General features: G+C 39.5%; 1 protein-coding gene across 1 annotated transcript in view; it reads right to left on the bottom strand.

Annotated features, from left to right (window-relative positions):
• Positions 1–1,003: 1,003 nt before the first annotated feature.
• The window catches only part of bmp4 (bone morphogenetic protein 4), a 31,798-nt gene continuing 7,562 nt past the window's right edge, over positions 1,004–25,239 (bottom strand). The window contains exons 3-4 of the mRNA XM_061896077.1: positions 22,334–22,698; positions 1,004–2,447 (exon numbers count right to left, since the gene is read on the bottom strand). Of these exons, the coding sequence (XP_061752061.1) occupies positions 1,591–2,447; positions 22,334–22,691 (1,215 nt within the window). The 5' untranslated portion in view covers positions 22,692–22,698 and the 3' untranslated portion in view covers positions 1,004–1,590. The remainder of the gene's footprint in view (positions 2,448–22,333; positions 22,699–25,239) is intronic.

Below are 25,239 nucleotides of genomic sequence, written 5' to 3'. Positions count from 1 at the left end.
TTGCACAATCGGTGGCTGATTAAATACTTTTTTGCCCCACTATATATATATATCTCGGTAGAGCGCAATATGTATGTGTGGGGAAAATCACAAGACTACTTCATCTCTACAGAACTGTTTCATGAAGGGTTCCCTCAATTGTCAGGGGATCGCCACTGTATATATATATATATATATATATATATATATATATATATATATATATATATATATATATATATATATATATATATATATATATATATACACACACACACAGTGGGGCAAAAATGTATGTAGTCAGCCACGGATTGTGCATATACATATATATATATATATTATAATATTTAACATATTGCCTATTATTTGTGCACTATTGACTAGTGTTGCACCAAAAATTGGTCCGCCAAAAAAGACTTAGAGCACCGAAACCGGACGTTGTGATGACATGTCCACTTCCGCTGGCGGGCCACATCTTTTCCTGTGAACACGAATAACGTAGCTCGACCAAAGATGACGTAAAAGTTGCAAACAGGTCTCATCGCCGTTTAGGCTGCAGTCACATTTGAAAAGATCAGATTCCAGTTGCATTCATACTACCTCCTTATTTGTCCCAAATCTGATGCGAAAACATCACATTCGAAGCATTTTGGAGCGTTTAGACTGGCCAAAAAATATCCGATCCGTGTCACTTGATGGTAAAGAAATCTTATTTGGCGTTCATCGTAAACGGAGCCATTGACAAGACCATGGGTCTCCCGTCCAAAAGTAGAACCTAGTAACTCACTTCTAGAGATACTAGGTTTTTCTGTTGTATATACGCGGTTATGTGGTAGTTGCTAGGTCCTGCCTTGCGCGTGACAGCTTACTTACGGAACAAATTACAATATCGCATACACTAACGTAAAGGATATCACCTAGGAACTCCAAAATTATTATCAGCTCAGTTTTGACCAAAATTGAGTTACTGGGTTTTGCCTTTGGACGGGAGAGGTGAGTGACTGTTAAAAAAGCTGGAAAGAAATGATACAAAAAAAAACATTATTTTATTTAGGGAAACAAATGGTACCAGAGATGTATTCTCTTTTTAGGCGTACATGTGTCTACAACACCTCTTAACACTATTTTGCATACTTTACGTGAAATGATTAGCTTTCTGGGAGCAGGGGGGGTCGGTGTGGGGGTTTAAATTAATGACTTTAATATCAATGCAGAGAGGTTAAATAATGCCAAATGTACATTGCCGAACTGAACAAATTCACACACAGTGCTCCGATTGATGAAAATTCTGTTTGGTTCTTCTGGTGTGATAGCAATAAATATTACCAGTAAATAAACTTTGTCATGTCTTAAGATGTTTGTATACAATGAACTTTATGACGAGTTTTTTTACGTTTAAATTGAGGACTCAATTTAATTTTTTATATGTAGATATAAATATATATATATATATTTTGTCAAAATATATGATCAAATTATCAGACAAAGAAACCAACAAAAAAAGTGAGACAAAATACACCTCAACATACAAGTTATAAATAAGGGTCCAAGTGAACTTTTTTTTGGAAGTAAAGACCTTTTTTTGTTTTTGAAGTCCTAGATTTTTTTAGTTTAGCGGCAGCCGCAGCCTTCCACCACCATTTCCTGGTAATTCTTTAGGACCACCTTGTCGTGTTCGTCCAGGTAGAGCATGGAAATGGCGCTGAGCTCCGTGGGCACACAGCACGCCTTGGGAATTTTGCTGTTGACGGAGTTCACCAGCGTCTGGACGATGGCGTGGTTGGTGGAGTTTAGGTGATCGGCCAGGGGGAAGGGGCACTCCCCGTGGCAGTAATAAGCCTGGTATCCAGGTGGCGCCACTATCCAGTCATTCCAACCCACGTCGCTGAAGTCCACGTAGAGCGCGTGGCGCCGGCAGTTGCGGTTGCGCTTGCGGCCACGCTGCTTGGGGCTGCGCTTGGTCCGCTTTGTCAACGGGTGGCCCTTCCCGTCGTGGCCGAAGGTCACCAAGAGGGGGCGTAGTTGCTCCCAGTCCTCGCCCGGCTCCTGGTGGAGCGAGCGGCTGACTCGGACGTGTTTGCCGTTGTGGCGGGGCGTCTTGCTGAGGTGGAGAACTTCCACCGCCAACCCGTGATTGGGGAGGCGCTCACGAGTCCAACGCAGCACGGCGGGGCTGACGTCGAAGCTTTCCCATCGCGACGTGTTGTGGCGCACCAGTCGCGTGTCCAGGAGTTGCGTGATGAGCTGGCCGGGCCTCGGGGCCTTCAGCACCTCGTAGACGTTTATCCGGTGCAGGCCGTCTGAGAGGATGTCCCCGCCCGCCTCGTCGATCTGATGCCGGTAGAGGCGCAGTTCGGCTGAGGATAGCAGCTCATCATCGGGAATGCTACTGACGTTGAATAGGAAGCGAAGGGGCGTGGCCTCACCGTCTCGCACGGTCTCCAACTCCTCGACCCTCTCCATGTGCTCTGAAAGTCATCAAGAGGAATTGTTAGGAATTTTCTCATTTCGGTCGGTCAACTTCCAGCAGATCTATACTTATTCCCGGTTAGAAGTAGCTACAGTGGGGCAAAAAAAGTATTTAGTCAGCCACCGATAGTGCAAGTTCTCCCTCTTAAAATGATGACAGAGGTCTGTAATTTTCATCATAGCTACACTTCAACTGTGAGAGACAGAATGTGGAAAAAAATCCAGGAATTCACATTGTAGGAATTTTAAAGAATTTATTTGTAAATTATGGTGGGAAATAAGTATTTGGTCAACCATTGAAAGCTCTCACTGATGGAAGGAGGTTTTGGCTCAAAATCTCACGATACATGGACCCATTCATTCTTTCCTTAACACGGATCAATCGTCCTGTCCCCTTAGCAGAAAAACAGCCCCAAAGCATGATGTTTCCACCCGCATGCTTCACAGTAGGTATGGTGTTCTTGGGATGCAACTCAGTATTCTTCTTCCTCCAAACACGACGAGTTGAGTTTGTACCAAAAAAGTTCCATTTTGGTTTCATCTGACCACATGACATTCTCCCAATCCTCTGCTGTATCATCCATGTATCCATTTTGGTATAAACTCAACTCGTCGTGTTTGGAGGAAGAAGAATCCTGAGTTGCATCCCAAGAACACCACACCTACTGTGAAGCATGGGGGTGGAAACATCATGCTTCGGGGCTGTTTTTCTGCTAAGGGGACAGGACGATTGATCCGTGTTAAGGAAAGAATGAATGGGGCCATGTATCGTGAGATTTTGAGCCAAAACCTCCTTCCATCAGTAAGAGCTTTGAATGGTTGACCAAATACTTATTTTCCACCATAATTTACAAATAAATTCTTTAAAATTCCTACAATGTGAATTCCTGGATTTTTTTTTCACATTCTGTCTCACAGTTGAAGTGTACCTATGATGAAAATTACAGACCTCTGTCATCATTTTGAGTGGGAGAACTTGCACAATCAGTGGCTGACTAAATACTTTTTTGCCCCACTGTATTCCTACCATTTTTGTCCTTTTTGGTGTATTTAAGAAACAGACGGTAACAAAAAAATAACCTTTTCCAAAAATGTATATGCTGTTGATAAAAGTTAAAAAAAAATGTACAGAATCCATCCAGTGTTAATACTATAGAGCAGTGGTTCTTAACCCGGGTTTGATCAAACCCTAGTGGTTCGGTGAGACAGCCTCAGGGGTTCGGTGGAGCCTCCACTTAAGCCACACCCGACTCTTCGTGTAAATACAAACTTCTCCCTATCGGCGTATTACGGATACGGCAACAGCATAAGTCACACTGATTTGCAGGTGTATAATTTGTTGTGAGTTTATGCACTGTGTTGGTTTTGTTGTTTGAACAAGGTGATGTTCATGCATGGTTCATTTTGTGCACCAGCCAAAAAAAAACATGGTAACACTTTAGTATGGGGAACTTATTCACCATTAATATAGGTGCTTATTAACATGCAAATTAGTAACATATTGGCTCTTATATAGTCATTAAGTTCTTATTAATGCCTTATTATAACCCTAACCCTCTAACCCTGACCCTAACCCTAACCAAATAACTCTAAATTAAGTCTTTGTTACTTGGAACAGTGGTTCTCAAATGGGGGTACTTGAAGGTATGCCAAGGGGTACGTGAGATTTTTTTGTTAATATTGTAAAAATAGTAACAATTCAAAAATCCTTTATAAATACTGTATATTTATTGGATAATACTTAAAAAAAATATGAATGTAAGTTCAAAAAATACAATATTCAGTGTTGACAGCCAGATTTTTTGTGGACATGTTCCATAAATATTGATGTTAAAGATTATTTTTTTTTGTGAAGAAATGTTTAGAATGAAGTTGATGAATCCAGATGGATCTCTACTATAATCCCCAAAGAGGACACTTTAAGTTGATGATTACTTCTATGTGTAGAAATCTTTATTTATAATTGAATCATTTGTTTTATTTTTCAACAAGTTTGTAGTTATTTTTGTATCTTTTTTCCAAATAGTTCAAGAAACACCACTATAATTGAGCAATATTTTGCACTGTTATACAATTTAATAAATTAGAAACTGATGACATAGTGCTGGATTTTACTTCTTTATCTCTCTTTTTTCAACCAAAAATGCTTTGCTCTTATTTGGGGGTACTTGAATTAAAAACATGTTCACAAGGGGTACATCACTGAAAAAAGGTTGAGAACCACTGATTTATAATATGTTCCCCATACTAAAGTGTTACCAAAAACATAAAACTTTGTCTTGAATTTGAAAAAAAAAAAATACATTTTGTTTTTTACTAAAGAAGGGTTCGGTGAATGCACATATGAAACTGGTGGGGTTCGGTACCTCCAACAAGGTTAAGAACCACTGCTATAGATAGATAGATAGATAGATAGATAGGTAGGTAGGGGGCATAGGCGTGGTTGGGGGCGGGGTTAAGAGGGGAGGAGTATAATTCACCAACTCGAGTATTTAATATATATTTCATATATATGTATAAATATATATATATATATATATATGTATGAAATACTTGACATTCAGTGAATTCTAGCTATATATATTTATTTTATTATATATATAAATAAAAAAAATACTTTAATTTCAGACGGCACCTATCAAATACACAGTAATAAAAACACAGTTCTTCTACTAACTGTACTGTGCTTGCTGGTTACTAAAATAAAAACGACGACACTTACCTTTCACTATTTGAGTAACTTTTGTTCTGCCATTCGCATACTGGCGAGAGTCACTTGCCGTCAGGTGCACAACACCATGTAAATCGTTAGCCAATCAAAAAGCAACCCCATAACGCTAGAGCCAACATTCACCAGGAGATGGCGACAGACAACATAGAATCACTCTATTACAGACGGCGTCGTCATGGCTGTAACTTCCTCGATTTTCTGCTTCGTCTCCTTGTGTGTGCAGTTTTTTATCAAAATCCGTAGATGTTGTAACGTGATTGGGCAGGCAAGCTGTTTATATAACAGGAAAGCGGACGTGAAAACAGGCTGTCCCTACTCATGTCCTCATGGAGCTGGAGGGGGCGTGGCCTACAGCTCCGGCTGAATTTCGGGAGATTTTCGGGAGAAAATTTCTTCCGGGAGGTTTTCGGGAGAGGCGCTGAATTTCGGGTTGGCAAGTATGATTTTCGGCAGGTGCAACTTATACTCTGGAGCGACTTATACTCCGAAATATACGGTAGATTGCACAGTGCAGTACATATTCCGTACAATTGACCAATAAATGGTAACACCCGAATACGTTTTTCAACTTGTTTAAGTCGGGGTCCACGTTAATCAATTCATGGTACAAAAGACCACCCACAAAATGGTCTGTAAGACAAAATATACGCAAATTTCCGACCGAAGCACCACCTTTACATGTCATGTAGACCACAAAGAGGTGTTATGAATGTAGAAAGAAATCATGCTAAAATCCCTTTAAAATAATTTCTAATGAGGTCAATTAAAGGGACTGTTTGCAACTTTTACACAGATGCCGAGAGATCTTTTTACCTTTTACGGCTTTGAGCACGTAAAGACATAACTAGGCCCGTGCGTAACATGTATGATGTTAGCAAATAATAGCGATTTTGTAAGGCTAAAGTTGGCTATTATTTTAACAACAACCTGACTGAATTTTGTGTAAGAGACAAGTATGAACACCAAACAAATTTGAGCAATTTTAAAGGCCTACTGAAATGAGCTTTTCTTATTTAAACGGGGATAGCAGGTCCATTCTATGTGTCATACTTGATCATTTCGCGATATTGCCATATTTTTGCTGAAAGGATTTAGTAGAGAACATCCACGTTAAAGTTTGCAACTTTTGGTCGCTAATAAAAAAGCCTTGCCTTTACCGGAAGTAGCAGACGATGTGCGCGTGATGTCACGGGTTGTAGGGCTCCTCACATTCTCACATTGTTTATAATGTTAGCCTCTAGCAGCAAGAGTTATTCGGACCGGGAAACCGACAATTTCCCCATTAATTTGAGCGAGGATGAAAGATTCCTGGATGAGGACGTTTAGAGTGAAGTACTACAAAAAAAAAGAAAAAGCGACGGCTCCAGGCAGCGTTTCAGATGTAATTGGACACATTTACTAGGATAATTCTTGAAGATCCCTTATCTGCTTATTGTTTTAATAGTGTTTTAGTGAGATTGTAAAGTTACACCTGAAAGTCGGGTGGCTGCGGTGAACGCCAGTGTCTCTCAGAGAAGCCGAGGAGCCAAGATCACAGCTGCCTTTTTGAGCTGCAGGAGGAGGTCGTATAATCCGCTGAAGTCTCCGGTAAGAGCTGAATTAATATCACAATTTTCCCATCCAAAAACTTGCTGGTTGACGTAGAGTAACATGTTCGCTTGACCGCTCTGTGTTAAAGCTTCACAACAAAGAAACACTGGCTGTGTTTTGGTTGCTAAAGGCAGCTGCAATCCACCGCTTTCCACCAACAGCATTATTCTTTAGAGTCTCCATTATTAATTGAACAAATTGCAAAAGATTCAGCAACACAGATGTCCAAAATACTGTGTAATTATGCGATGAAAAGAGACGACTTTTAGAAGTGTGTGGTGCTGAGCTAATATTTCCCCTCCAACCCGAGACGTCACAAAAACGAGTCATCATTCCGCGACGTTTTCAACAGGAAACGCCGCGGGAAATTTAAAATTGTAATTTAGTAAACTAAAAAGGCCGTATTGGCATGTGTTGCAATGTTAATATTTCATCATTGATATATAAACTATCAGACTGTGTGGTGGGTAGTAGTGGGTTTCAGTATAATTAGTCATTGTGAAAAATATAGACGTTTTAAAAGTATATGTTTTCTGGCGGGCATATTTCAATGGCAACATAAGCAAGTTGCAAACAAACCCTTAATTGATATTTCGAGAATCCCGCAATACCTGATAAAAGGTTGATGGAAGATAAAAGTTGATGTAAAACTCAAATTTTCATTTTCCAAGGCGCACTCTGGCACTTCAACTTGTTATTGCCATTAGGTCACCTGTTCGGTGGCTAGTGTCCGCCCTGAGATCGGTAGTTCGTGAGTTCAAACTAGGGCTGGGCGATATATCGATATAAACGATATGAGGACAAGGTTGGCCTTTTTTTAAATTGTTGTAATATCACATTTTTTTGTTGTAATATCACTTTTTTTTTTCTTTCTTTTTTTACTTTCTTTTTTTGTTGTTCTTTGTTTTATGTGAAGATTGCCGAAATAAATAAATAAAATAAAAAACATTGTTGTTGAAATAAAGTTGAAGCAAATCGTACAAAAAAACAAAACACAATGAGCCTTCTTTAGAATTGTTGTAGAAATAAAGTTTCAGAGAAACAAAAAAATTAAATAAATTTTAAAAAATGACAAAATAAACAAGGTTAGCCTTGTTTTTAGGATTGTTGTTGAAATAAAGTTGAAGAAAAACATACAAAAAAAATAAAAATAATGAACAATGTTAGCCTTTTTTAGAATTCTTGTATCATTTTGAAATAAAGTTGAAGAAAAATGTACCAAAAAAAAAAAATAATAATAATAAATAAATAGCTTAAAGCTACAAGGCGCTAGCCGAACATTTTTAAAGGCATCTTTTTTTTTCTTTTTTTTTTAACCCCAACAAAGGGAGAAAAATAACCTGATACAAACAATATATCGCGGGTTTGTCTCTGTGCGATATAGAAAATGACTATATCGTAATATTTGAGCATACGTTCTCATGCAGTTGCTTTTAGCTGCTGGCATTACTTCTCACAGAGACGTAAAACAAGCCCGCCTTCTTACATACTGTCACGCGTGTAACGTAATACGCTCTCGCCGAGAGCTAACGTTAGCATGGCTGACGCTAGCTAACGTTAGCTGAGGCAGGTCGTGAAAGCGGAGCGAGTGACATTACGAGAGAGAAGGTGCAAAACTGATCACGAATGGAGGAAGGACGAAAAAGCAGGGGGTCCATCATCTGGCGGTGATTTGGCTTCAAGCGGGAAGATATTCAGCAGACATCAGCAATATGCAAAGAATGCAGCAGAAGTGTTGCTAAAAAAGGTAGCAGCACTACTAATTTGTTCTTTAATTTAAAAAGTCACCCGTGAGAGAATGAAGAGTATTCAATAAATACAGTTTTGGTGAATTGACTTAGTTGTGATCCCTCTCTGCATGAAAGTTTAAAAAGTAGCATATATTAATGCAGTATGAAGAAGAATGTTTTAATGTAGACACATAGAAACATGTGAAGTGAAGTGAATTATATTTATATAGCGCTTTTCTCAAGTGACTCAAAGCGCTTTAATATCCAAGTTACATTTAAAACCAGTGTGGGTGGCACTGGGAGCAGGTGGGTAAAGTGTCTTGCCCAAGGACACAACGGCAGTGACTAGGATGGTGCAAGCTGGGATCGAACCTGCAACCCTCAAGTTGCTGGCACGGCCGCTCTACCAACCGAGCTATACCGCCCCATCATACCGCTGTGTATTATATGCATCAAGTGTTCATTCAAGGCTAAGGCAAAATATCGAAATATATATAGTATATCGCGATATGGCATAAAAATACCGCGATATTAATAAAAGATAATATCACCCAGCCCTAGTTCAAACCCCGGCAGAGTCATACCAAAGACTATAAAAATGGGATCCATTACCTCCCTGCTCGGCACTCAGCATCAAGGGTTGGAATTGGGGGTTAAATCACCGAAAATGATTCCCGAGTGTGGCCACAGCTGCTGCTCACTGCTCCCCTCACCTCCCAAATGTAGAGGGTGATGGGTCGAATGCAGAGAATAATCTCACCACACCTAGTGTGTGTGTGACAATCATTGGTACTTTTAACTTTTTTAACTTTATTGGGCCTTAAAGGGGAACATTATCACCAAACCTATGCAAGCGTCAATATATACCTTGATGTTGCAGAAAAAAGACCATGTATTTTTTTAACCGATTTCCGAACTCTAAATGGGTGAATTTGGGCAAATTAAACGCCTTTCTGTTCATCTGTCTTTTAGCGATGACGTCAGAACGTGACGTCACCGAGGTAACACACCCCCCATTTTCATTTTCACATTACAAACACCGGGTCTCAGCTCTGTTATTTTTAGTTTTTTCCACTATTTTTTGGAACCTTGGAGACATCATGCCTCGTCGGTGTGTTGTCGGAGGGTGTAACAACACTAACAGGGAGGGATTCAAGTTAAACCCCCGGCAAGAAATCTGCCGCCAGACCCCCATTGAATGTACCAAAGTGTCTTCACATTTGACCGGCGATGCTAAGACAGATATGGCACAGAGATGTATGGATAACCTGCAGATGCATTTGCAACGATTAAGTCAACGAAATCACAAAGGTGAGTTTTGTTGATGTTGTTGACTTATGTGCTAATCAGACATATTTGGTCACGGCATGACTGCCAGCTAATCGATGCTAACATGCTGCGCTAATCGACGCTAACATGCTATTTACGCTAGCTGTATGTACATTTGAAACTAGATACCCACATTTAATGCGAAACAAACACTTACCAATCGACGGATTTAAGTTGCTCCAGTACCTAATTTTCGCTATCTTCGAAACCACTATCAATTTCCCTGTGACCTCATACAGGGCTACCAATACAAACAACATGGCGGTTACCACAGCAAGATATAGCGACATTAGCTCGGATTCAGAATCGGATTTCAGCGGTTTAAGCGATTCAACAGATTACGCATGTATTGAAACAGATGGTCGGAGTATGGAGGCAGATAGCAAAAACGAAATTGAAGAAGAAATTGAAGCTATTGAGCGAATAGCTATTGACGCTATTCTGCCATAGCGTGGGTGTACCTAATGAAGTGGCCCATAGCATGGCTGCCTTATTAGACTCGCCGGTAAAATGTGCGGACAAACGATCAGGACTTTCGCATCTTGTGACACTGGAGCAACTTAAATCCGTCGATTGGTAAGTGTTTGTTTCGCATTAAATGTGGGTATCTAGTTTCAAATGTACATACAGCTAGCGGAAATAGCATGTTAGCATCGATTAGCGTAGCATGTTAGCATCGATTAGCTGGCAGTCATGCCGTGACCAAATATGTCTGATTAGCACATAATTCAACAACATCAACAAAACTCACCTTTGTGATTTTGTTGACTTAATCGTTGCAAATGCATCTGCAGGTTATCCATACATCTCTGTGCCATGTCTGTCTTAGCATCGCCGGTAAAATGTGCAGACACTCCGGCAAATTCAATGGGGGTCTGGCGGCAGATTTCTTGCCAGTGGTGCAACTTGAATCCCTCCCTGTTAGTGTTGTTTACACCCTCCGACAACACAGCGACGAGGCAAGGTTCCAAAAAATAGTCGAAAAAGCGGAAAATAACAGAGCTGAGACCCGGTGTTTGTAATGTGAAAATGAATATGGCGGGTGTGTTACCTCGGTGACGTCGTCGCTAAAAGACCGATAAACAGAAAGGCGTTTAATTTGCCAAAATTCACCCATTTAGAGTTCGGAAATCGGTTAAAAAAATACATGGTCTTTTTTCTGCAACACCAAGGTATATATCGACGCTTGCATAGGTTTGGTGATAATGTTCCCCTTTAAAGCTATATTTAGGGATATTCCGGGACAGGTAAAATTTTTAAAAAACTTCAAAAAAATACAACAAACCACTGGGAACTGATTTGTATTGTTTTTAACCCTTTTGAAATTGTGATAATGTTCCCCTTTAAGCTGACTGTTTCTCCTGTACCTTTTGCAAGGACCCAAAAAAAAAAAAAACGGTAGCTATGTTTGGTCAAAGGGTATTTTAAGAGGACCGCCTCAGGGATAAGACCTTCTGGCCCGAAATATGCAAAGATAGACTACTTTTCCGAAGGAGTATCCATCACTTGTGGACTCAATTCCTTTTCCCGAGCTCTTTGCTGCAACACGCATCACCAGGAGGGTGGTGATTAACGTACCACAGCTACAGTATAAACACAGTGGAGGCTCCCTGTTCCTCGCTCGCTCTGCAGATTTCTGGCAAGATCACCATTGTTGGAGGGGACTGGGGGCGGTGGGGGGGAAGAATGTTGTGTCTACTATTTTCCTGCTCAATCCACCCCTGTTATTTCACACCCAGACCCTAATCTTGCCCAGGTGGTTCTCATTATTAAAACCCCGCGGTGCTTGTGATTAGCGCCGCGGTCCGTTCGCGTAAGATATTTGTCATTTTTATCACGAGCAAGGTGGATGAATGGAAAAATGTCGAGTGGATCTCACATTTGTGGAGACTTTTGAAGGCCCGCACTCCCACTCAAAAGAGCTCGAAGCATACGGTATTATTAACATAACTTAGCGCTAAAAGAAACGGAAGGGTGAATTATTGTCCGGGGAAGAAGTCTGACACGCATATACGGCTTCTTTCTGACTACCATTTTATTTTAAGTCTACTTAAAGGCCTAGAGCAGGGGTGTCAAACTCAAATACAGAGTGGGCCAAAATTCTAAACTGAACAAAGCCGCGGGCCAAAGTTGAACAACTTAACCTTTTAATAGCCGCTTTGGACTGGACTCTCGCGACTGTGTTGGATCCATTGTGGATTGAACTTTCACAGTATCATGTTAGACCCGCTCGACATCCATTGCTTTCCTCCTCTCTAAGGTTCTCATAGTCATCATTGTCACTGACGTCCCACTGGATCATTATTGTCACCGATGTCCGACTGGGTGTGAGTTTTCCTTGCCCTTATGTGGGCCTACCGAGGATGTCGTGGTGGTTTGTGCAGCCCTTTGAGACACTAGTGATTTAGGGCTATATAAGTAAACATTGATTGATTGATTGATTGAATAGGGACCCAAAACAAGTTTTGCATTGAATATTGAACGAGCAAGGCTTATATAACTTCATACTTTTACATTTAAGTCTCACCTTAAAACTCATCTGTATACTCTAGCCTTTAAATAGACCTCCTTTTTAGACCAGTTGATCTGCCGCTTCTTTTCTTTCTCCTATGTCCCCCCCTCCCTTGTGGAGGGGGTCCGGGCCGATGACCATGGATGAAGTACTGGCTGTCCAGAGTCGAGACCCAGGATGGACCGCTCGTCGGGACCCAGGACTGACCGCTCGCCTGTATCGATTGGGGACATCTCTACGCTGCTGATCCGCTTGAGATGGTTTCCTGTGGACGGGACTCTCGCTGCTGTCTTGGATCCGCTTTGAACTGAACTCTCGCGGCTGTGTTGGAGCCACTATGGATTGAACTTTCACAGCATCATGTTAGACCCGCTCGACATCCATTGCTTTTGGTCCCCTAGAGGGGGGGGGGGGGTTGCCCACATCTGAGGTCCTCTCCAAGGTTTTTCATAGTCAGCATTGTCACTGGCGTCCCACTGGATGTGAATTCTCCCTGCCCACTGGGTGTGAGTTTTCCTTGCCCTTTTGTGGGTTCTTCCGAGGATGTTGTAGTCGTAATGATTTGTGCAGTCCTTTGAGACATTTGTGATTTGGGGCTATATAAATAAACATTGATTGATTGATACTGACATGCAAAATCGAGGTTTGTTTGTAGCGGGGGTGTATATTGTAGTGTCCCGGAAGAGTTAGTGCTGCAATGGGTTCTGGGTATTTGTTCTGTTGTGTTACAATGCGGATGTTCTCCCGAAATGTGTTTGTCATTCTTGTTTGGTGTGGGTTCACAGTGTGGTGCATATTTCCAACAGTGTTAAAGTTGTTTATAAGGCCACCCTCAGTGTGACCTGTATGGCTGTTGACCAAGTATGCTTGCATTCACTTGTGTGTGTGTGTGTGTGTGTGTAGAATCCGCATATATTACGTGACTGGGCCGGCACACTGATTGTATGGCGGAAAAGCGGACATGACAACAGTTTGTAGAGGACGCTAAAAGCAGTACCTTTTAAGGCACGCCGCCGATATTGTTGTCCGAGTGGAAATCGGGAGAAATTCGGGAGAATGGTTGCCCCGGTAGATTTTCGGGAGGGGGGCACTGAAATTCGGGAGTCTCTTGGGAAAATTGGGAGGGTTGGTAAGTATTAGAATTAGCGGTGAATGCACCGCCGCTGTATAATACCGGCGGGTCAGCTCTAATGTTAATTTAATATTGTCTTAAGGGCCAAAATAAATTACATGGCGGGCCAGAGTTTGACACCCATGGCCTACAGAAACCCACTACTACCGACCACGCAGTCTGATAGTTTATATATCAATGATGAAATATTAACATTGCAACTCATGCCAATACGGCCTTTTTACTTTACTAAATTACAATTTTAAATTTCCCGCGGAGTTTCCTGTTGAAAACGACGCGTGCTTGTGACGTTATTGGTTGGAGGGGACATATTAGCCCAGCACCACTTACGGCTAAAAGTCGTCTCTTTTCATCGCAAAATCAAACAGTATTCTGGACATCTATGTTGCTGAATCTTTTGCAATTTGTTCAATTAATAATGAAGTTAAAGTAGAAAGATGGAGGTGGGAAGCTTTAGCCTTTAGCCACACAAACACACTGTGTTTCCTTGTTTAAAATTCCCGGAGGTGAAGCTTTACTATGGATCAGAGCGGTCAAGCGAACATGGATCCCGACCACTTGTCGACCGGCAGGTTTCGGTGAGAAATTGTGGTAAAAAGTCGCCTCTTACCGGAGATCAGCGGAGCATGCGCTGAAGTCTCTGACTTCCCTCAGAGACTGGGGTCAACACACCCGTGGACACACCCCTCTGACTATCAGGTACTATTTAACTCACTAAAACACTAGCGACACAATAGAAAGATAAGGGATTTCCCAGAATTATCCGAGTAAATGTGTCTAAAAACATCTGAATCGCTCCCAATACAATCAATATCCTCTTTCACGAATCTTTAATCCTCGCTCAAATTAATGGGGAATTCGTCACTTTCTCGGTCCGAATCGCTCTTGCTGCTGGTGGCCATAATTATAAACAATGTGAGGATGTGAGGAGCCCTACAACCCGTGAAGTCACGCGTACATCGTCTGCTACTTCCGGTACAGGCAAGGCTTTTTTATTAGCGACCAAAAGTTGCGAACTTTATCGTCGATGTTCTCTACTGAATCCGTTCAGCAAAACTATGGCAATATCGCGAAATGATCAAGTATGACACATAGATTGGACCTGCTATCCCCGTTTAAATAAGAAAATCTCATTTCAGTAGGCTTTTAATAGGTGGATTTTAATTTACTTTCTATGAACGGACCAAGTACACAAAAACTAAAAAAAAATTATCCGGCCAGTACTCGTGGTAATATTTTTGGTTTATACTGAGATAACCTGTTGAAAACTGGCGTCTTCTGCAGTGGACATGTGCTTTTGGTCTTTTCTTTTTGTCAGAGTTACGAATCTCAGGAAAATATAGTTGAAGTAATGCTGAACACTTAAATCCACTGCAGAGGACACTGGTTCTCAAAAGGATCCAGAAAGCAAAATGTGCATTCTTTTTCAGGTCGATTTTGCATACATTTAGTTGGTACTCAAGCTTATTTTCAACGTATGTCAACGTTTTTTGATAGAAAGTAAAAATGGCATGACCTGGGAGAAAAGGAGCGCTTGATTTTCTCACCCAAACTCACCGATTTAGTCCTAGTCCGAGCTCACCTACATAATTTTGCCCCATTAGAGCGTTATTTTTCATTTATCAGAGCAATTGTTCAATGAATCCATCATTTCGATATTATATCGTGTACTCAAACATATTTTAAACACATTTTTAATCTATTTTTTTTTGTTTTTAGAAACAGATGAAAAATGCTGTCCAATTTATAAAAAAACAAAAAAACAAAAAAAAACGTATTTGTATTTTTTTCTGTTTATCGTAAAATCATTGACTCTGACTATGATAGCTAGTGTGAAATTTAGGAGATACAAAAATGTAAAATGAAAATATTAGAAATTTAAATGTATTTTACCCGAAAAACAACAAATGTGACTTGTATTCATTTATCGGTTATCTTCCGCCCGATTGTAGCTGAGCTAGGCACCAGCGCCCCCCACAACCTCAAAGGGAATAAGCGGTAGAAAATGGATGAATGGATGAAAAAACGGTTGAGCAAAATGCGGAGATGAAAAAAGGACATTTGTTGGATAAGAGCTATTTTTTTAATGTTATCGGGTTTATTGGTCACAATTTCTCATACCTAGAATTTATTGTGCACCTCCAGTTGGTACGCACAACTCTTCTTTAACCAATTGTATTATAAACACATAAACTATGCTTTTCAACTAAAAACATTTATTTATAAGGGTTTATTTGTATAATAAAACCAATAAATATGATTGTGAGAACTAAAAGGAATGTTAGAGCAGTGGTTCTCAACCTTTTTTCAGCGATGTACCCCCTGTGATTTTTTTATTTAATTCAAGTACCCTTAATCACAGCAAAGCATTTTTGGTTGAAAAAAAGAGATAAAGAAGTAAAATAGAGTTTCTGATTTATTAAATTGTATAACAGTGCAAAATATTGGTCTTTCTTGAACTATTTGGGGAAAAAAGATATAAAAATAACTAAAAACCTGTTGAAAAATAAACAAACGATTCAATTATAAATAAAGATTTCTACACATAGAAGTAATCATCAACTTAAAGTGCCCTCTTTGGGGATTGTAATAGAGATCCATCTGGATTCATGAACTTAATTCTAAACATTTCTTCACAAAAAAAGAAATCTTTAACATCAATATTTATGGAACATGTCCACAAAAAATCGAGCTGTCAACACTGAATATTGCATTGTTGCATTTCTTTTCACAGTTTATGAACTTACATTTATATTTTGTTGAATTATTATTCAATAAATATATTTACAAAGGATTTTTGAATTGTTGCTATTTTTAGAATATTTAAAAAAAATCTCACGTACCCCTTGGCATACCTTCAAGTACTCCCAGGGGTATGCGACCCCCATTTGAGAACCACTGTGTTAGAAGATACAAAAATGTACGTTTATTTTATCTTAAAAATACCAAATGTGACTTGTATTCATTTGTCTGGTACTGAAAAAAAGGATTAGTGAAATGCGGAGATAGAAAATTGACATTTTTAGTATCAGATCATGTTTTAATGTTATGGGATTTATCGGTCATAATTTTTCATATGGATAATTTATCGTGCAACCCTAGTTTGTATTCGAACATATCTTCAACAAATGTTCATTCTATTTTAGTTTTAATGGAAACAAATAAAATGTGCTGTTCAATGACGGATATAAATTGGATTTTTTTTTTTCTTTGTATCATAAAACCAATTAATATAAATGTGAGAACTAAAAGGAACATTAGAGATACAAAATATATATATATTTTTTATTATTTTTTATTTCATCTGGAAAGACAACAAATATTACTATTTGTTTATCGGATAATGAAAAAAAGGATTAGCAAAATGTGGGGATACAAAAATGACATTTGTATGAAAAATAGCTGATGTTTTATCCATTAATATTTGTGACACAAATGTATATTTGATATTCTTTTGATAAGTAGATAAATGATGAATGACTAGATCAAGTAATACTGGTTGCAACTGCAGGAAACGTGTTTAATGTTACATTTTAAGTCAAGTTTACCTTATAAACTAATGTAAAATATACTTTTTTGTGTGTGTGCTGTGGTAGTTCAGTGCACCTAAAGATTTAAATCAGAGTTATTGAACTACATAATGAAGAGGGCCACAATTTCAATCGCCGAAGGGCTCAGGGGCCGGATATTGAACATTTTAAATTTGGATGTTTTGTCATAAAGTGCCGACACAAGTATTATTTCTTTGAGAATGTGTTTACTTAGTTACAAAATAAACTCATTTACTTTTACTCGACATTGTCAATACATTTATTTTCTACCCTTGCTACTCGTTTCTGGCGTGTGCAACTGGACAGATAGTTAACAGCATGAAGATACAAAAGCTACAGATATTTTCTTGAGAATGGATGTTTCTTCTTTTGAATTATTTTCCTTGCTCCTTTCCTTTCTTTACACTCGTTCCTTCATTTAGCTTACTAACAAGATCTAATAGCTTAGTTACAGCTCATGTTATTCTATTCTGTGTTGTACGTGTACGTATTTTATGTTGCACGATTGCGCCATGTAAAGTTCCTAGTTTGTGAACCCGTTCCCAAACAATGGCATTAAAAGCTTTTCTGATTCCGACCCTAAGACTTAAAATATAAACATAAAATAACATTACAAAAGTAAAACATCTATTGTGTATTTTACACAAATACCGTATTTCCTTGAATTGCCGTATGTGCCTGCCTTGAATTACTGCCGGGTCAAACTCGCTTCCTAAAATAATTAGCGCATGCTTAGTATTACCGCCTGGTCAAACACGTGACGTCACGAGTGTCACTTCCCCTGTCATCATTTTCAAAATGGAGGAGGCGGATTTCAATACCGGTAATTTGAAATCGCATAAAGGGAAGAAGATTAAGAGCTATTCAGTAGGATTCAAGGTACAAGCTTACATCACACTCAATTTTTTACTGCATGTCTTTGGTAAGTGCCGGAGTGAGAAGAGGTTTTAAAATAATTAGCGCATGCTTACTTTTACCGCATGCCTTTGGTAAGCGCAGGAGTGAGAAGAGGTTTTAAATTAATTAGCGCCCCGGCGGCAGTTCAAGGAAATACGGTATGTCCATTATGTATTTTACAGAAATGTCCATTGTGTATTCTACATGAGTGGTCCCCAACCTTTTTGTATCCGCGGACCGGTCAACGCTTAATAATTTGTCCCGCGGCCCGGGTGGGGAATCCTTTTATTTTTTTCATTTATTTATGTTTTTTTCTTTGTCATGAAAAATGCACGTTTTGTAATGAAAAAGGGATGTTTTTGTGGTTGGTGCACTAATTGTAAGTGTATATTGTGTTTTTTATGTTGATTTAATAAAAATAAAAGAATGAATAAAAAATTATTCTGCGGCCCGGTGGTTGGGGACCACTGTTCTACATTAATAATGTCCATTGTGAATTTTACATAAATGTCCCATTTTGCATTTTGCACAAATAACGTCCATTGTGTATTCTACATAAATAAAATAGAAGGTTTAGTGTTAATCCATAAAAGACAGATGTTTACACATGAAGAAATAAACAAACATTCACAGCAAACATTGCACACAATGAATGGCTCAACACAATTAAACCTAGGGTGTAGTAGCGTTACTGCCCTTTACTGGTCAAATTTAACACTCCACCATCTATCCATTTTCTACCGCTTATTCCCTTTGGGGTCTCGGGGGGTGCTGGTGCCTACTTCAGCTACAATCGGGCGGAAGGCGGGTTACACACTGGACAAGTCACCACCTTATTGCAGTACATATATATATATATATATATATATATATATATATATATATATATATACATATATATTTAACACTACATATATTAAATGAGCTTTGATCTCCAGAGTAACTGGGACAAAAACATCATGACCACCAATACGAAAAACGTCACGAAGTCAGCAATATCAATACAAAACTAATTATCTTTATGCACAATATAAACTTACAAAAATGTTACAAATTTTCGTGATTAAACTTAGGCGTGCGAATTTCTGCCGTTGTTGCTTGTCTCAAACAGTGCGTGATGGCTTGAGCACCAGCTCGGGATAGAACATTAATACTTTGTTGTCTTGTTACTGTTAAAAGTCAGATTTTTGCAATTTATTTTGATTTTCCTAGGGTCGATAGTGCCGTTTTTGGTTTGAATGAGTAGTCTTCTTCTACTCACCCCATTGCTGCTTCATTGTGACACATATGCCTGTTGCCCCCTGCGGGGTGGCGGGAGTACTGCATGCATGAGCAACCCTAGTTTGAATGGTTTCATCAAGCCTATTTGGGCCAACTGAAAAAGTTGAATAGGCCTGATTTAAAGGCCTACTGAAACCCACTACTACCAACACGCAGTCTGATAGTTTATATATCAATGATGAAATATTAACATTGGAACACATGCCAATACGGTCTTTTTAGTTTACTAAATTGCAATTTTAAATTTCCCGCGGAGTTTCCTGTTGAAAATGTCGCGGAATGATGACGCGTGTTTGTGACGTTATTGGTTGGAGGGGACATAAGTCGTCTTTTCATCGCGTAATTATACAGTATTTTGAACATCTGTGTTCCTGAATGTTTTGCAATTTGTTCAATTAATAATGGAGACGTCAAAGAAGAATGCTGTTGGTGGAAAGCGGTGGATTGCAGCTGCCTTTAGCACCGAAACACAGCCGGTGTTTCTTTGTTTGTTGTGAAGCTTTAATACAGAGCGGTCAAGCGACCATGTTTATCCACGTCAAACAGCAAGTTTTTGGATGGGAAAATTGTGATATTAAGTCGGCTCTTGAGTGGATTACGCGACTTCATCCTGCAGCTCGAAAAGGCAGCTGTGATATTGGGTCCTCGGCTTCTCTCAGAGACACTGGTGTTCACCGCAGCCATCCGACTTTCAGGTATAATCTCACTAAAATACTATTAACACAATGAGCAGATAAAGGATTTTCCAGAATTATCCTAGTAAATGTGTCAAATAACATTGAATCGCTACCACTGCCCTCGTCTTTTTTTTTTTCCTTCTAGTCCTTCACTCTCACTATCCCCATCCACAAATCTTTCATCCTCGCTCAAATTAATGGGGAAATTGTCGCTTTCTCGGTCCGAGTAACTCTTGCTGCTGGCGGCCATGATTGTATACAATGTGCGGATGTGAGGAGCTCCACAACCAGTGACGTTACGCGCACATCCATCGGCTACTCTCGGTACAGGCAAGGCTTTTTTATTAGCGACCAAAAGTTGCGAACTTTTGGTGGAGCCGTCACCATTTTTTTGTTTTCTTTTTTTTAAAATTTTTTTTAGTGATTCACTCTAACTTTCCTCATCCACAAATCTTTCATCCTCGCTCAAATTAATGGGGAAATCGTCGCTTTCTCGGTCCGAATTGCTCTTGCTGCTGGCGGCCATGATTATAAACAATGTGAGGAGCTCCACAACCAGTGACGTCACGCGCACATCGTCTGCTACTTCCGGTACAGGCAAGGCTTTTTTATTAGCGACCAAAAGTTGCGAACTTTTGGTGGAGCCGTCACCTTTTCTTTTTTTTTTTTGTGATTCACTCTAACTTTCTCCATCCACGAATCTTTTATCCTCGCTCAAATTAATGGGGAAATCGTCGCTTTCTCGGTCTTAATTGCTCTTGCTGCTGGTGGCTCACATTATAAACAATGTGAGGATGTGAGGAGCCCTCACAACGGTGACGTCACGCGCACATCGTCTGCTAATTCCGGTACAGGCAAGGCTTTTTTATTAGCGACCAAAAGTTGCGAACTTTTGGTGGAGCCGTCACTTTTTTTTTTTGTGCTTCACTCTAACTTTCCTCATCCACGAATATTCCATCCTCGCTCAAATTAATGGGGAAATCGTCGCTTTCTCGGTCCGAATTGCTCTTGCTGCTGGTGGCTCACATTATAAACAATGTGAGGATGTGAGAAGCCCTCACACCGGTGACGTCACGCGCACATCGTCTACTACTTCCGGTACAGGCAGGGCTTTTTTATTAGCGACCAAAAGTTGCGAACTTTTGGTGGAGTCGTCACCTTTTCTTTTCTTCTTTTTTTTTTAGTGATTCACTCTAACTTTCCTCAACCACGAATCTTTCATCCTCGCTCAAATTAATGGGGAAATCGTCGCTTTCTCGGTCCGAATTGCTCTTACTGCTGGTGGCTCACATTATAAACAACGTGAGGATGTGAGGAGCCCTCACACAGGTGACGTCAAGCGCACATCGTTTACTACTCCCGGTACAGGCAAAGCTTTTTACTTAGCGACCAAAAGTTGCGAACTTTCGGTGGAACCGTCAACTTTTCTTTTTTTTTTTTTGTGATTCACTCTGACTTTCCTCATCCACGAATCTTTCATCCTTGCTCAAATTAATGGGGAAATCGTCGCTTTCTCGGTCTGAATCGTTCTCGCTGCTGGTGGCCATTATTATAAACAATGTGAGGAGCCCTCACACCGGTGACGTCACGCGCACATCGTCTGCTACTTCCGGTACAGGCAAGGCTTTTTTATTAGCGACCAAAAGTTGCAAACTTTATCGTCTATGTTCTCTAATAAATCCTTTCAGCAAAAATATGGCAATATCGCGAAATGATCAAGTATGACACATAGAATGGACCTGCTATCCCCGTTTAAATAAGAAAATCTCTCTTCAACAGGCCTTTAAAGGTTCCCAAGTTCATCTGACTCGTTTCCCCCTCGGACTTGATCTTTTTACCCTTCACCCGTCGAAGGCTTTCCAACCTCAATTCACCTCCAGCGGATCAGTCAACCCGCAGGTTTCTCCGACATGAATCAAAACCTCCGCCCGGGTCGCCACAACGACGTCCCGTCCCCTGCGTCGCAGCCGGGCCCCTATGAGACTGTTTTTTCCATCCCGCCGGAGAGCTCCAACGTCTGCTCTCAGCACCCACATTGTTAGCCGTTTAAGCGTCTTTATTTAGAACGCGGCAGAGTACCATTAAAGATAATTGCACGTTGAGGAAGGTCCTTTTCGAAAAAAAAAAAGAGACCGTCTGTGAGGCAGTCCAGTTTTGTTTTTTTCTCCCCTCGAGCTGCTCGCTGCAGGGTGTGGTTAGAAGGCGGTAATATGAAGGTATGCTTCTCCTTAAGCTGCTAACCAAACACTTCAGTCCAACGAGGCTCTTGAGAGTTTTTCTTGCAGATTTTCACAGCTCGTCAGGCAGCGTTTGGTGACCACATCCTTAAAAATCTTTGGTTGTAGTAATAAGGGTGGAGCTGTCGTCTAATCGTGTTTGGGGAGATGTTTTAATACTCTGCAGACTGATGAAATCACAACTTCCAAGTACACATCAGTTTTTTTTTCCTGCTTACCCTCATGGTGGAAGCCCCTCACAGTGTTGGCCCGGCTGGCCGACCTTTCCGGGTACTCGAAAGCGATATCGGCGGCCCCCGTCTCCTCCACCTCCCCGGACTGTAGCCGGTAGAGATCGAGCAGGTAGCGAGGCACGGCGGCCGAGCGGCTGGGCCTCGGCCGCCTTTTGAGGCCGAACATGTGCAGCAGGGTGGCCTCGAAGTCCCGCAGCAGTTCATGGCTCTGAGCGTCCGTGCGACCCTGCAGGCCCGGAACTTTCTTTTTCCCTTCTTCAGGTATCAGACTAGCATGGTTGCTCTCTCCCAGCAGGACTTGGCATATGAAAAGGACCATCAGCATTCGATTACCAGGAATCATGATGTCTCTGACGGAAGCAGCAGATGGCACGGAGGTTACGGAAATAGCAGAAAGCTACATTCGTGCAAAGAGACAGGATTTCATAACCACTTCCCACTAATTGCTTTTATGAGAGCAGCTTGCTTTGTTTACACTAAAGAGGACCTTCTTTAGATCACTTACATTTGGTTTCTGGTGACATACTTCAAAGGTAAGACCAAATTTCCCTCGTCCCTCACCCTTCTCTGCACTTTCATTACACAAATAAAATGGCAACCAAAGGGTCGTTGTCAGTTTTTAAGTTGACAAGGATCTGAGATTCAACAGAACTAAATGACTAAGCACCTCCAGTTCAAACCTTTAAAGCAGTGGTCCCCAACCTTTTTGTATCCGCGGACCGGTCAACGCTTAATAATTTGTCCCGCGGCCCGGGGGGGTAATTTTATTATTTATTTTTTTTCTTGTTATGAAAAAGGGACGTTTTTGTCATGAAAAGGGGAGGTTTTGGTGGTTGGTGCACTAATTGTAAGTGTAAATTGTGGTTTTTATGTTCATTTAATTAAAATAATAAAATAAATAATTTTATTTTATTTTCTATTTTTTATTTTTTTAATAAAAATTAATAAAAAAGATTTCTGCGGCCCGGTACCAACCGGTGGTTGGGGACCACTGCTTTAAACCAGGGGTGTCCCAAATGCAAAGTTGTGTGTGTTTGCCATATAAAAACAAGTTTTCTAGTCCAAAAAGGACATTGAAATTTGTATTTAATAAAAAAAAAATTTTTAAATCATGAAAAAAATAAAAACTTATTATCGACGGATAAATCTGAACTTGATCTTATGATGTAAGCATGAAAAAAAAAAATATATATAGATATATTTCTGTGTAATTATATATATACATATAATATTGAGGGAGCCTCTCATGAAACAGTTCTGTAAAGATAAAGTAGTCTGGTGATTTTTCCCACACCTACATATTGCGCTCTACCACGGTATCAAGCCCTATTCTCTGGATAATCTAATTAAGACATTTTCGCTCCAAATTGACATTTGTTAATCACTGTACGACGATCCGAAATGGAAAATTTCAGCATCGACTACTCCACGAAGAACATTCCCATAACGATTGAGGGAACCCCTCATGAAACAGTTCTGTAAAGATGAAGTAGTCTTGTTATTTTTCCCAGACATATATACATATGTATATATATATATATATATTGTACTTTTCGGACTATAAGTCGCAGTTTTTTTCCTAGTTTGACCGGGGGTGCGACTTATACTCAGGAGCGACTTATGTGTGAAATTATTAACACATTACCGTAAAATATCAAATAATATTATTTAGCTCATTCATTTAAGAGACTAGACGTATAAGATTTCATGGGATTTAGCAATTAGGAGTGACAGATTGTTTGGTAAACATATAGCATATTCTATATGTTATAGTTATTTGAATGACTCTTACCATAATATGTTACGTTAACATACCAGGCACCTTCTCAGTTGGTTATTTATGTGTCATATAACGTACACTTATTCAGTCTGTTGTTCACTATTCTTTATTTATTTTTAATTGTCTTTCAAATGTCTGTTCTTGGTGTTGGGTTTTATCAAATAAATTTCCTTAAAAAAATGGAACTTATATATGTTTTTTTTTTTCCTTCTTTATTATGCATTTTCGGCAGGTGCGACTTATACTCCGAAAAATACGGCATATATGCATTACTTATTTTTACACTTTTACGAGCGGAGCCCTTTTGGATCCCTGAAAATGTAGATGGGATTCGTTTTTAAACTGATCGCTTGAAAAATGATAATGAAACAAAATCATAGACGTTATGAATTAAATACCTTTTTAAGGCTCCAATGACTTTACATCAAATATTACACTTTGGTAATTTTTTTGGGGGGGTAAACATTCAATATATTGTGTTTTGGCCATTAAAAAAAAACGGTTTTATATTACAAAAAGGGCATAAAACATGAAAAATACGTTATAGCAATCTGAAGTTGATCTTGAAATTTAAGCCTTAGAAAAAATAAATATGTATGACTTGTTTTTAGTATTTTTATGACTGAGACCCTTCCCCGAGCAGGGAAACCTGCGAAACAGGCTTGCAGGGATGATACACCCTCTGTGTTTTTTCCTGACCTAACGTATATTTCGCTCTACCCCGGTATTGAGCACTGTATAACGGATAAACCACAGAAACCTTGACAATATATATATATATATATATATATATATATATATATATATATATATATATATATATATATAGTGTTAACGTAACATATTATGGTAAGAGTCATTCAAATAATACTATATACTGTGTATATATATATATATATATATATATATATATATGTATATATATATTTTTTTTTTATGTATATACGGATAAACCACAGAAACCTTGACTAATATATATATATAGTCAAGGTTTCTGTGGTTTATCCGTATATATATATATATATATATATATATATATATATATATATATAGTATTGATTAGGAAAATGAAAAATATCAAAACGGCCCCCACACGCTTCAATTTTTTCAC

Source organism: Nerophis ophidion, linkage group LG03 (genome assembly GCF_033978795.1).
Source record: "Nerophis ophidion isolate RoL-2023_Sa linkage group LG03, RoL_Noph_v1.0, whole genome shotgun sequence".
NCBI lineage: Eukaryota > Metazoa > Chordata > Actinopteri > Syngnathiformes > Syngnathidae > Nerophis > Nerophis ophidion.
Note: the sequence above shows the minus strand (reverse complement) of the source record. Positions and strands in the feature narration are given on the sequence as shown.